The sequence below is a fragment of the Melospiza melodia genome, chromosome 9 (genome assembly GCF_035770615.1).
Source record: "Melospiza melodia melodia isolate bMelMel2 chromosome 9, bMelMel2.pri, whole genome shotgun sequence".
Taxonomy (NCBI): domain Eukaryota; kingdom Metazoa; phylum Chordata; class Aves; order Passeriformes; family Passerellidae; genus Melospiza; species Melospiza melodia.
In genome coordinates, this window is record NC_086202.1 from 9837412 (window position 1) to 9851392 (window position 13981).

The 13981-nt window shown below is 40.9% G+C and overlaps 1 protein-coding gene across 7 annotated transcripts in view; it reads right to left on the reverse strand.

Annotated features, from left to right (window-relative positions):
- Positions 1-4465: 4465 nt before the first annotated feature.
- The window catches only part of RBM20 (RNA binding motif protein 20), a 95888-nt gene continuing 86372 nt past the window's right edge, over positions 4466-13981 (reverse strand). For all 7 annotated transcript variants that reach the window (XM_063163213.1, XM_063163216.1, XM_063163212.1 and 4 more), the window contains 4 exons: positions 11910-12579; positions 9428-9547; positions 8608-8729; positions 4466-4750 (listed from right to left, as the gene is read on the reverse strand). In XM_063163213.1, coding sequence (XP_063019283.1) covers positions 4640-4750; positions 8608-8729; positions 9428-9547; positions 11910-12579 — 1023 coding nt within the window. In that variant the 3' untranslated portion in view covers positions 4466-4639. The remainder of the gene's footprint in view (positions 4751-8607; positions 8730-9427; positions 9548-11909; positions 12580-13981) is intronic.

Genomic DNA, 13981 nt, shown 5'->3' on the forward strand with positions numbered 1-13981 from the left:
GGACACTGCTGAAAAGAAGAAAAATCAGGAAAGGTAGAGGGAGAGCACAAGGGAAACAAAAGAATTGGGTAAACTTAAGGGACGTAGGTTGAGATGGCATGGAGAAAGTTCCTGGCTGGGCAATATTTTATGTGATGCTTTCAGAAGGCTGAGAAGACAACCTGGATGGAGACAGCAAAAAGCCAGTGGGAACAGACAGGTTGCCCAGTTCATTTGGAAATAAAAAGGGAAGTAAGGACATATCTAGAGGGATAGGAGTGGGTAATAACAATTAATGATAATTACAGAGTGAACTGCTGAGATGTGCTCACTTCAATTTCAGCACCAGCTGATGGCAATCATTCCCAATCTGCACAGTGGGAGCTCCCTGGCAAGAACCACGAACCACAACTTGTAAAAATTATATTTAAAAGCAAACCTTTTACACCCCTGCTTCATTCTTACTCCTTAAACTATCTTTTATTCATTTTGATTTTTAATAGATCCCCTGGGAAGCTAGAAGCATGTTGTTTCTGGGTCAATTGCCCACCAATGTATATGCTTTATAATTCTCTTTATTAAAATCTTTCTTCTTAAGAAACACAAATTGAAACACTTTGCAATCAGTTACACAGATCAGTTAATATTGGTGACAGGTCCTACATAATTAAACAAGTACTAACAAATTTCAACTGTTTACAAACCAAAACTTAAATTAACAAGATTATATAAGCTCAATAAATAGTACATCTGGTCCAGTTCAAGTATAATTCAACAAATCACAGCCTTAATCCTTAGAGAAAAGAAAAAAAAACCCTGAATATAACCAGCCTAACACTAATTTAGTGTCAAAGCCAGAAACTTTGTCTGATCTAATGGGGAAAATGTTTAATTCTTTCATTTTTTTCTTCAAAGGAAGTAGGTTGCAGATTGACATTAAAGACTATTTGAGGTCAATGCAGATTTCACAGAGATGAAAAACATAGTCCCTATTACAAAAGTGCAATCTTTGGTTGAGATGTATCGAAATGGTTTTGATATATTAAGGAAGTTCCTTTTTAAATATCAATATTTGTTTGGCTAGACCTGAGCCTGCTTTGTGCTATATAAATATATATATATAGAAATAAAGAGCGTGGATTATAGTGATGACAAATTATGCCAACTAAAAAAAGTCAAGAGTTTAATATAATAAACCAAAAGAAACAGCACATTTTTACACAAGCTGAGGAAGGTAAGGGGCTGCCTACAGCAGAATTCTTTCTCAGCAGAATAGGTAGTAGAGACAAGTTGAGGAGTGCCTGTCAGCATTGCATGATGGCCTGTTGGAGAGGGAAGGAGATTAGCTCTGAGTTCTCAAAGTGCATCAGGCTGCAAACTGATCATGGGCATCATTAGGAGCTAATTGAGACTTGGCATTGCTTTCAATTGTTGAAATTTTGGGGAGGAAGGACCTTCTCAGAAGGGGAAGTGCCCATTTGGTTGTTCCCAGGATTTTGCAGATTGCTGTTTTGTCAGGACAGAGCCCAAAGGGATGGGGTGTCCAAAGCAGCCCTAAAAATGTCTGGCTCTGATCAGGGCTGTGGGGCTGAGCTCTGCACCTGCACTGCTCACCTGAGTCATCTCCCTCCAGAAGAGGAAACTGCACAGGGCAGAGATGCCATCTAGAGCCACCTCCTTCCTCAGTGGCAAGCAAGGGCCTGTAGCTGTGACCAAACAAGGTGTCTGGAGCCAGGACATTTCCTGCTGAGCCTCGGTCAAGGCTCCACCTCTGGAGACTGAAACTTCAATGGCTGGGGACCAAAGGACACCAAGACCCACTGTATCAAGGAGGAATTTTGTATTCCTAATGCAACTGTCTAGGGGAAAAAAAGGAGGTTAATTGCAAGCTGTGAAAAATGGGAGTGAACCTGGTTCAGAACCAGAGGAGGGGGAAAGTAGTTTGAATCATCTCCCATAAATCCAAAAATAAGCCCCTGGGTAAACACTCATTTTAATTATTCTTCTGCTGCCAGTCAAAATCTCATGGTTACCTGCTGCTTTCCCTGCCTGCCTGTATCCACCTGTTGTCTGTTTTCAGAAAGTGTGATTTAAAGCTCTTTGGCCTGGGAAAGTCTTTGTTGTGGATTTGTGCCTTGCCTATAATAAAGGCAGTGGACCTGTAGCTTCTGCTGCACTACAAATAAAGAATAATAACAGTGATACTTTTCTCATTTGAGGTTACCTGGGGATAAAGCTGCTGGAGGCATATGACTTTGATATACAGTCAGCTATGTCTCACATCCAATTAAGCTTAACCACATGGTCTAACAAGCTCCCATTAGGCTGGTGAGAGCCCCAGTTTGATAGCAGGGTTAGCTTCAAAGATTTGATGCCTGATTTCCTTCCCTTGTGTTCAGTTTGTGCTGAAGGGCACGAAGGGAACTTCATATTCAGATGATACATGACCAGCTAGAGAGCTGCACTTTAGAAGACAATTGCACAATCTTTACTGCCATTTTCATCATCTTACAGCCTGCAATACAAGCTCTTGTCCTAATGGCCCTGTGCTCAAGTTTCACTGCCATGTGAAAAACAAACAGTCAAAGGAAAACCCAACCCTTGAAGGAAAAATACCTGGTTTGCAATATTGGTGGGTTTTTTTCTTCTCCACAGAGGAAAATAACAACCCCCCCCCCCCTCCAAAAAAGCCAAAAAAACCAAAAACCCACCAAAAACCAAAACAAAAAAAAAACCAAACAAAAAAAAAACCCACCAAAAAAACCCACCAAAAAAAAAAAAAAAAAAAAAAAACCAAAAAAAGAAACCACCAAAAAAAGCCCTCACCAAAACAATAAAAAAAATCCCCCCAAGACTAAAACTAAACTAGCTGTTTTAAATGACAGATGGACACAAGTCTTAATATACTTCAAGCCTGGACAAAAGAGGATTTAGGCTGTAATGTTTTTCATTTCCCCTCGTTGTTTGGTAGGCTCTGTCTGAATCTGGGATGCAAAGAATCCCTCAGCTTGCAAGAAGCAGGAATTCCAACTATGAAATCTGAGCCTACCTCTGGTAAAAATGAGTGGAAAGCACAGGCCATGGAATGGAACAGGGCTTCAGGCAACAACACCAGGCACCTCTGAGAGACACTGCCTGGCTACAGGGTACTTCAGAGAATGAGCACAGCTGCTGGCACAAGACATAATGGAACAAATACTTTGGTGGAAGCAGTTTTGGCAATTTAGCCACTTTGCAATATTGTGCAACTTCCCTGTCACTCTTAGGGAAAGCTAGAACCTTCTGGGAAACTGTTTCCTCTGCACAACATCTAAAGAGGACATCCAGTACCATCAACTTTTACAGAACACACTGTGATGAATATTAGAGTCAGGCAAAGAATGGAAATGCCTGCAAATCCCCATCTGCCCAGATTGCACAGGGCATTTTATAAACTCTGGGATCAATCCTGGCAATGGTTTGCATGCGTATTCACTTTAGTACACAAAGCCCTATTGAAATGAACCAGAAACTTGTACAGTGCATTTCAAAAGGACTTTGCAAAATACTAAGCAACAACTGTGCAGAAACAATAGGTCATAATAATGCCAGAGCTGCTGGTGCATCCTGTGTTCTCAGTGCAGTGCTCCGTGAGCCATCAGTTGTTGTATTCACCTTAAAAAATTCAGGGAAATAAAATACAAAAACAATATCAGAAATCTGGCGTCTTTCCATAAAAACCAGGAAAATTCAACATTGCCAAGCTGAGGAAAAGCAAGCTTTAAAGAAAACAAAAAGACCCCAAAAGCAAGGATCTTGAATAAAATGTCTAAAAGAGACATGGTCCAAACATGCGGCACTTTAAAAAGCCTCTCATGAGAGTTTCAAGTCTGTAAGACTCAAAGTTGGCACCCTTTAGAATTATCAAAAAGTAGAGTTTCAAACACAACGGTCCCTGGAGAACACCCTGACCACACCATGGAAAATGCTGAAACCAGAGCAGGCTGGCTGTCAGCACGTGCATTGAACTGCTCTTGCTGTGCTGGCTTCAGGCTCTGAGGTCCCTGGGACAGACTGTGGCTCCCCCAGAATTCACACAACACTGCCAGTGTACAGTCAGTGCTTGACAACACAAACATTTGTCATTTCACCAAGCTCTAAGACATGGAGGTGGGTGCTGATGGGGTTTACATTATGCCATCTACTCACTAGTTTTAGCAAAATCTACTTTTATGCAAATCCTACTTCTCACTGGGGCAAATGGCTGAAGATATTTTAAGCAACATTAAAGCCTATAAATAGTCACATCTCCTTTCCTTCCAGCGTCCACTGGAGGATGCTGAGTGCTTCTAAGTACTCCACCTGACCTGACATGTTACATCAGAACTAAAACTTTAAGAATCCCTGAGAATTCTGATTTAATCTAGGAAACCACTCCCAGCACACAGAGTGTGAGAAAGAATTGCTCCACTTCTAACAGATATGCCAGCATTGCTTCACTGTGGGAAACAGTTTCAGGCATTTTGGTTTTTAATGGCACTCTGGGCATAGATGCATGGAACATGCTCTTTATTTCCCCTCCTCTGTACAGTGCAAATTGACAGTTATATCATAGAAATTAAAAAAAAAAAAAAAAAAGGTATCAGCATTCACTCATTACAGCTCTTCCAGTTCATCTGCATCACAGTTTTTTCTTTGCAAAGTGAGGAACGATGCCAGTGTCATCCTGAGGCAGAGGGCTGCCTTCTTCCTTCATTTTCAGGCTCTCTTCTGCAAGCTGGGATAGATATTTCTGCAATCACATAAAAAAAAAACAAAGCATTGTTACCAAAACTGGAAATATTCAACACAGGATTCTTTATGCCTCTTCAGAGCTCTAACTCTTCCAATATCTCAAAAGAAAAAGAAAGCACACAGAAGCCCCATTTTGGTGAAAACTCAAGCTAGAAGATATGGCTGTGTCAGGCAAACTAGCTGAATACATGCAGAGCCTCAGAAGTTCAGAGCTTTACTGTGTGCCACAGGAGGAACTGGTGACAGAACCAGGAGGACTCCACTCCCCATCAGTCTGTGTGACCAGACCTCACCTCTTCTCTACTCCCCTGTGCTACAGGGCAGGAACTAACTCCACTGAGTCAAAAGCATTCTGGTGTGTCAGAACATAAATGTGATTTCAGAGTCTTGATTTAAAGTTTATATATGATATTTTCAGCATGTCCAGCTCAGAGATACACCTTTTGTATGAGAACATTTTGTTTTAAAGGAATAATCACACTCAGTAATAATCAACACAATTTAGCAATTTGGCTAGAGTATTTACCTTTATTGTGTTTCTCTAAGATAAAGCCTTTCACTGCTTTGGGTACTCACTGAGATTTAAAAGAACAGACATGGCCAGTGAGGCTTTCAGCCTTTTGGCAGTGCTCTTAGTTGGCAGAGCTGCACACAAAATGGATGATGAATGGGTATGGGTCTCAAAATAGTGCTCAAACTATTTATTCAAGGTCAGGAGACATAGAAATGGATGGAAAGAAACTTTTTCAGCAACAGTTAGTGCAGAGACACCTGGGAAATTCCAGCATAATAATGTAGCAGTATTCTTTTTAATGATTTACACACATCACCTCCATTATACTCAAGAATAACTGATCTACACATTATTAGGATCATAAAACTCCTATTCTAGCTATTTTCTTATGCTGATTTATTTTGAAAAGGTCCTTTCACATCACTGCAAAATTCTCTACTTGCAGGATTTCCCCAGAGTACAGTTTACTCTTTGGCATCCATGGGGAAGAGATTAAATAAGAAATGGCTGTAAAAATCCTAAGGGCTGTGTTAGAATTGCCACATTCTCTCAGATAAATACAAGTTTTGAATATAAGAGGTTCATCTGAAAGTTACTCAGCAATGGTAATGAATGGACATACCCATGGACTGCACCCTTATTACTCTGACTAGAGAGACTGGGCTGTGGAAATTACACAACTCTCAGTCCTGATCTCTGGGTGCAAAATTCCACGTGGCAAAAAGCCAGAGTAAATGTTACAGTAGTATACAGAGATATAGGGACCATAAAGGCAGGGAGACGTGTTCTGTACAGCATGAACTGTAATAAATCACTAACACTTGTCCCTGCATCAGATAACCCATGCTTTTGGGGCTTTTCATGAGCACCAACCAAAGTAAGACTGAGTTCTATCCACTACCTTTAGCTGATTTTGCCAGCTGTCATGAGTACCACAAACACCAGATTTGAAATTTGAGATTCAGATTAATATATAGCAAAATGGAAGTCAAGTAAAAAAATGTATGTTTTTCCATTTAAATACAAGTTTTGACAATTACTGCATAAAGCCAATGGAAAACAGGATGAAATATTGCACTGAGTTGCCAAGGTAGCTTCCACCAGATGAATGGTAGCTGGAGGAAGGGATGGCAAAAATATGGATTTTTTCGACATGGGAATTGCAGTGTATCTGTAAATACAAATATCACCTGGGAAAATAATTTATTATGATGAAGAGAATTAAAAATTACAAAAAGTCTGCAAGGCTGGCAAAGAAACAGCTGATTTTTTAAATCAGTGATTGATATTATTTGAGGGGCATCGTAGTTAGATAAAGTTGACTACTTTACTTCAAGACAAAACTATCACCATATAAACAAGGCTTTTGGAAGAAAATTGGCAAACAAGCTGTTCAGTGTTGCATCCAAATCCAAACACTGAACATATATTTTGGATGTGGCTCAAGGAGATCACATGAGAGACAACAAGTAGCAAATCAGCTATAAAAGACTCAAAGCTGTGAGACAATTTGGGACACTGTTGTTGTCACTGGATGATGGCATTTGGCATTCAGGAAAGAGAACAGGAACACTGCAGCAGCACTCACTCCCATAGCTGCACTACAGAGTCCCTAGTTCCTACATTGGTGGATACACTCATTAACTTGCATCATCACAGGAGAAGCCTCATATTCCTTGCAGAATGCATAAAAGATCATTATGGAGACTAAAAGGGTTCTAGCAGCACAGGACAGTGATTTTAAATTTGCTAAGTTTCCATTTGAGCAGGCAAACGTTGGACAAGACATTTACTTCCTGTATGTAGCAAGAGAATAGGTATGGCTTGACAGAACAGCCTGTTTTTATTGCTGCATTTGGCAGATTTAATTTTAACAGCTTTTATAGTCTTTGTTCTTTTATCTCAAGTCAGTGTTAGCTATCTCCCACAGTACTCATTGGAAATGTCTTAATGGGGAGAAAAAGAGGTTATTTTCACACTAAGTCAGTTTTAGTTGGGCCTGTTTCTTATGACTTTAACAAAATAAGTTAGAAAATTAAAAAAGAAAAATCCCTCTTCTTTGCATGGAACCAGTTTCCAGGGGCAGGGGCAGGAGTTGCAATCTTTCTTTAGAATGAGTTTCTTAGGGACTGACTTGCATGGGATACACAGCCTGCACTGAGTGGTGCCACTTCTGGTGAATCCCTCTGGGCTTTTTGTATGAAGCAAAAAAAGGAATGCAAACTTGGCACCTGTTTTTCAAGCTTGCACTTAGAGGGTCCATTATGAGCAAGTATGAGAGCTCTGTAGGAAGCCTTTGGAAGCCAGAGGCCTTTATATAATTACAGCTATGGAACTTCAGGAAACCAAGAAGAAAATTCTCCCAGAAAAATTACTTGACTGTGAGTGTCAATGCCTACTAGCCAGCTAAGGAAAGAGAGCTATTACTTGAACAGAAGTAGAGTTACTGCAGAGTTACTGTGGGCAGAGGGAAGGAGCAGACAAAGGAGGAGCAGCCCTGCTTTGTTCTGCCATGACTGTTGCTATGAGAATGCCAGCACAAGCGTGTGTGTAGTGTACACACCCTGCTCACAGGCAGGACTGGGGGTGGGAGCCTCGAGGAGCCCTGAGCATGGGACATTAGGACAGGCAATGCTCAGGCTGTTGTGACTGATTCTATTGATGGTGCCTCTCAAAAGTGACAAAGGCAGGTCTTTGATTGAACTGCAGGCACACATGGTCTCCCTGCGCTGTTACCAACTGCTGACGTGTTTTTGTTACATTCTTATGGAGCAACAAGCACTGACATGCTCCTGCACATCCCGATGGAAATGACCCAGCAGGGCTGCTCTGCACACAGGGAGGGGATTTCAGCAGGTCACAGGAAATGCCTGACAGAGCCCATGTGTCACAGAGAGCTGTGAGCTGAAACACGCTGAGAACCCACACCAACACAGAAATGGCTCTGGCTATGATATCAGACAAATGCCATGTTTAATGCTCCTGATGTTAAGATGTACTGAACTGCTGGGGTCACTCCCAGTGACAGAAACATCTGGGACCCTCTGAAACAGGGAATCAATGATCTGACTTGCATGCTGTGCTAGTCACAAGGACCAAATGTAGATGAGAAGATCAAATTATCGTCTCTTTTTACCTATGATCCAGAAGTTGATTTCAAGGACCTGAGAGTGAGATATTAGCATGCTAATGATTGGAACTACTGAAAAGTTTGTTTACCTGAATTTCACTTCATCTGAATTCTGTCTACAGACTAAAAACTATTTTTTTATCACATCATCTACCTTACACACAAACCATTCCACAAGCTTGTTGTTAGGTAGCTTCAGGTGTGTTTTTACCTGGAGATTTTTGTAGTGAACAGTACTCCTGCAGTGACTTGTCTTTGCTGTCTCTTCATTTGTATAGAAGAGTCCACAGAGCTTGCAGTAAAACCCAGTTCTAGGCACCACGAATTCCACGCCTGTTGAGAAATTCTGAATTACATTAAAGTGTCAGTTGAAATCCTATCCCTCTCATAATAAACTTGTTTTCAAAGAAAAAAACATGCTATTTAGTTAAATATTAGAATAGGAAGACTGAATCCTGAATCACTTCTCTGATTTCCCTAATTTTGCAATATTGAGCTGCACTTTTAAATCTTGTGTATTGAAAACACACCTTTTCTCTTCTCTCTTAGATATACATGCTTTAAAATCTATTTTGTCATAATATTGACTGGAAACTTCACTCTGTAACCTCAAGGGCTAGAAAGGCAATAATACTGTTTAGCAGTAAATACATGTTCAAGTTACACAGATTGCTTTTGAGGATGTACTTCTTCCAGGTGTTTTGCTCATAATCAGTATTTACACAGTAAAGCCAATACTTCTGTTTATGCTTTATGCCAAAGACTTTTAAATTACTAAGTAATTTTTCATATGTATTTCACATATAGTCTAAGGGAACTTATTTCATCTCATCAGCTGCCTTTTGCCATTCATTTGGAATGAATTAGCAATGATCTAGAATCAAAAGGCTGTTTCTTTCAACAGCTACCCGTCTGTCATAGACTCTGCTCCTTCTCTCCTCACATCTGCTCTGAGAAATAAATATAGCGAGTAGCCTTAAAGTGACATCTTGTTGTAAGCCCTGGGTATTGCAGGGGGCGGCCCAACGTACCCAGGGGAATGCTGAGCTCGGTGAAGACGTCCTCTTGCTCCCAGCCTGCTGCAGAGGGCCTTTGTTTAGGCTCTACCTCCGGGAATTCCAGAGATCTCATTTCCAAGTACCTAGAATTTGCTTAACAAATGAATAAATGCATTGAATAAAAACAGTTTATTAAAGAGATGTTTGTAAAGCTTCTTGGGAACACTTTCTGGGTGGATCTATAAATGAAGTAAAATCAGGAAAAAAATGCTTTTCCATTCCAATCAGAGGCCTGTTTAGTGCAACTCCAGCAGCTGTACTATGGTGTGCAGTCACTCTGCTTTCTCCCAGTATACCATTTTTCTATTTCTAATTTAATGCTATGTTTGGAGGGGGCTTTGTATTTTAGTCTATAAACAGAGCTATAACATTACACACCTCTGGCAGAAGTATGGCCTGACTGCAGCTTTTTAATCACATATATTACTGCATGATCAGTGCTGCAGCTGGGCTGACACCGGGGCTGCTGAGATGGGATGGTGGGGGCAGCAGGACCTGATGAATACAATTCTCCAAAGCTGCCTTTTGTAGGATCCCTGCAGCATCATTGGCATCTTCTCCCTGAAGCCACTCCTGCCATCCTCATCTCTCCAAGGGATAGTTCCTGCTTTATGGCACTCAGCCACTAAAAGATTTTGGTTTCTGAATAGTAGGGATGGATGGTGGGTCCCTGCTGGCTGACACTAATTGACACAGCAGGAGATTCAAGATGTGGAAACACTGGGTTGATTTGCTGAGGTAGATATAGCCAGTCAAAAGAACAGATGATGTCCCTTCCCATGATTGTTATCATATGAATTAATTTTATTTAAAAAGAAGAGGAATTTGCTATCACAAAGCTACAGAAATACAGATAAACTGGTCTGATTCCTCTTTTTCAGTCCTTACGTCAAAGAACTACTTTACTTGCCCTGACAAAATTTCTAATGCATTGCAAATTTCACCTAAATAAGGGATATATTTTCTTATAAAACAAACATGTTTTTGCCCAAACCAAACCTTTCCTATCTTTCAAGTCTGTAGTTCAAAGATCTACAGTTTCTGGCTATGAGAATGAATTTTTCTTCACTTTTAAATATGTCTATTGCATGATTTAAAAGAAAATAATATAAAATCCTAACTGGTTGGCTTTCAAGTTAACTTTAAACCTACCCCAGGATTCCAATACTGCAGCAGAGAACCTGGAGGACCCCCAGTAAGCTGGTAAGCTTAGACACTCATGGCCTTTGCAGCAACTGAAGCCCCACTTCAGTTGATTTCTGTGCTTCTGAGCTGGCAGCTGCCTTGGTAGAGGGCCTAGAGCCTTGGACAGCAGATCCCAGATAATGAGTCCATGTCTGAAACCTGGGAAGCATGAGAGGCCCTGGAGCTTCCAGGCTCCCTGCTGACAAGCTGGAAGCTGAGATGCTGGAAACACTAGTAAATATGCTCTTGAGACACCCAACTCTTTCATCAGCTGGCTGCCCAGGAAGCCCAGGAGAGCCAACTTTGCCCTGCCCAGTCCCATGGCAATATTATCTCCAAACACACAAAGTCTGGCAAGGTGTCTTCAGGCCAATCAGGCAAGTATTAAAAACCAATGAGTTTCAAATCTGTCCTGGAGCAAGAAGTTAGCTCAAAATCAGATGCTCACATGAAATGCTTCCAGCATTGCACTCTCAAAAATCTTCCATCAGCTTCTTTTCAAAAGCCCCTGTCCATCACATGGGCTCTGGCAGCAATTAAAAAAGAGCATTTCTGACCAACATACTCAATGTAGTTTATCACTTCATCTTACTATGCACAGCCCATTTTCAAGTATCATGATAAGGGACTGAACTGACTTTCAGACCTCAAGATCCCTTTTTTCCTGACAAATATAAATAGGTAGCTATGATTACATTTATTGACATTATCTCACAGCACATCCTATCAGTTATATTAAAGGCAGCATGCAGTAGAACAGGACATGATAAAGCAAGTCCTGGCAAAAGGCATATATTTGCATGAACAGGGACTGAGAAGTAACAATCTATGCACGATATCCATATTAAAAATGCTTCAGTACAGTGTGTAAGAATACCCACCTTGTCCAGGAGCCAGCCAGACATTACAGATACTTTTCTGTTGACCTTCAGAGACTGTCACTCATTTCATTGACAATTCAAAATAAATTTAGCAAGGCACTGAAAGACTTCAGCTAAACTCATGTGAACCTTGACATGACAATTATAGCAGCTTATGCCTTTCAGAAAGCTTGCAAGCTGCTTATCATATTTCCTTTACACTATTCATCTAAGAGGCTCTAATGATTTAGCTTGGCCGAAGGCACTGGGGTTCTTTTACTAAGCTGCTCCAAGGACAAGCCTTGATACTATTAACGACACTTGTTCTTGTTAGCAATAAATTTCAGTCTACCCTCAGAGAAAACATGCAAGGCTCTCTGCAGGCAGAAGGGAAAAAAAGCAGTAGTTACCCTTGGCCTCTGGACACTCTTGGCTTCCATGTCTTGTTTCTTCACTAGCGTTTTTAATGAGCGTTTCCGTAACTTCTCTGCTCTCAGCTCCTTGTGATCCCATCTGTTTGTAATCATCTATAAATGCATCAGGGAGCTGGAGAGTCTCTTCTTTCAGATGAACAGAAGGTATTTGGTGATCTTCAGGCTCTAAACGAGTGTCAGAGCTCTTATCAATTTTTCCTTCCTTCTGCTGGCAATCAGACTCCTTAGCAGATTGGTCTTCTTTCAACTCCTCTGGCTTCTGTTCAGGGTCCAGATTTAGGCTTGATGCTTCAGTTACAGCATCATCATTATCATCATCCTCATCATCTTCCTGACAGCCACTAGAAGCTGCACTGCCCTTTGCTGTTCTGAAGTTTGTTTCTAAAGCTTTATGGGCAAATTTGTCGTCACTTCTTGTTAAGTGGCTGTGATCGTTTTTCAGTTCTAGCATGGTTGACATACAGGGACACATTTCTGAAGCAGCTTTATTTTTCTGATCAACTGGGACTATTTCTTCAAGCTCAGTTATATCAGGCTCCATAATTAAATCATCTTCTCCCACTTCATCTACTGTCACTAATTCCTCCATGTTAGCAGGATACCAGGTCTCACCTTCTATTTCACTTCCACTCTCCCAGTCTCGGTCCTGTCACAGACGTAAAACATTTGAGATATTGGTGATTATAATTAATCACTGTAAAAAGTGGTCCTTGAAACCAGGAAAAACCTTGATATGGCCATGTCTAACTCCTCTTGTGTTTTAATTTCAAAGAGTGATATGCCTTGGTGCTGTGATTTTAAATCTTACGCACAAGGACAAAAAAACTCTTGAATTATCACATAAACTTCTCCTTGTGAAGATTCTGTAACTGCCTTGGGGACTGCAGTCTCTCCAGTCCTCTGCTCCTTGCTGTTCTGTAAGCAGTAGAGCAAGGCACAATGTGTTACACTTTGTTATCCAATTGATGCTACTGTGTGATCCCCCTCCTCTGCCTCCTTCTCAGTGCAATGAAAATATACTGAATCCCATTCAAGCCACTGTGGCTTTCTTTTTCCTGGGCCAGGTCCTTTAAATTCACATGGTGACTGAGAAAACATGGCTTCCTTCTGCAGTCATTTCCTTCCACCAGCAAGATCCCTCTGGCAGGGACTGTGCTGGGAGCCACTGGCCTAAACTTTAGGAAAAAAAAAGCAAGTTTACAGTTATACCCCAAGGCACATATTCTGAAATACCTCATACATGCAGTTTCAGACTTACAGGACTTAGGCACTAATACTGGACTTGTGAAGTCTTAGAATTAAAAGGTATATCTTACTTTTAAGATACACTTGCATCTTAGATTTCAACTCCCAGACTCCTTGTGTACACACAATCTATTAATAATCCGTATTCTCCTCCTGTTTGGCCATTCCCACACTTCCCCTCCTAGAATCCTAAAACAGCATGAAAACTCTGTGAGCTGGCACTGCTCTTGCCAGGAGATCAGTTTTCTGCAGCAACAGATATCAATATCTTCCATATTTGACCATCAACCCATGACCCTACAGAAATGAAGCTGGAGGAATTCCAGGGACATTGCTGTCCCTGACTGCAATGCAGCTGTAGGGGTGCTGTAAAGGCATTATTTAATTAAAACCAGAAACAATCAGAAGACTGCTATCTATAGTTCAGAAGGCCAATGTTCTAAGCAGTATTCATCATCTCCCCTCCTTTCCCCACTAACTGACCACATCTCCTATTTTTGGGCAGGATTTGCCAAGTTACCCAGCTCACTTGGGCATACATTCCTCACAGCTGCCACTGCCAAGCGCTATGTATGTGAAGCAATGTACATGAGCAAAGAGTAACTAAAAAAAGAATTCTGGAGACTTCAGGAAAAGCTGTCCCTTAAAGGAGAGGTCAAGATAAGGCAAGCTAATTTTGACAACTTCCTTCATCCAACCCCTTTATGTGGTTTTTCATGAGAGGTTAATATTTAATTTGGGAGGACATTCTACCAAACCTGAGGCTTCAATCATTTTCTCAAAGAAGCTACAGCAACAATGTG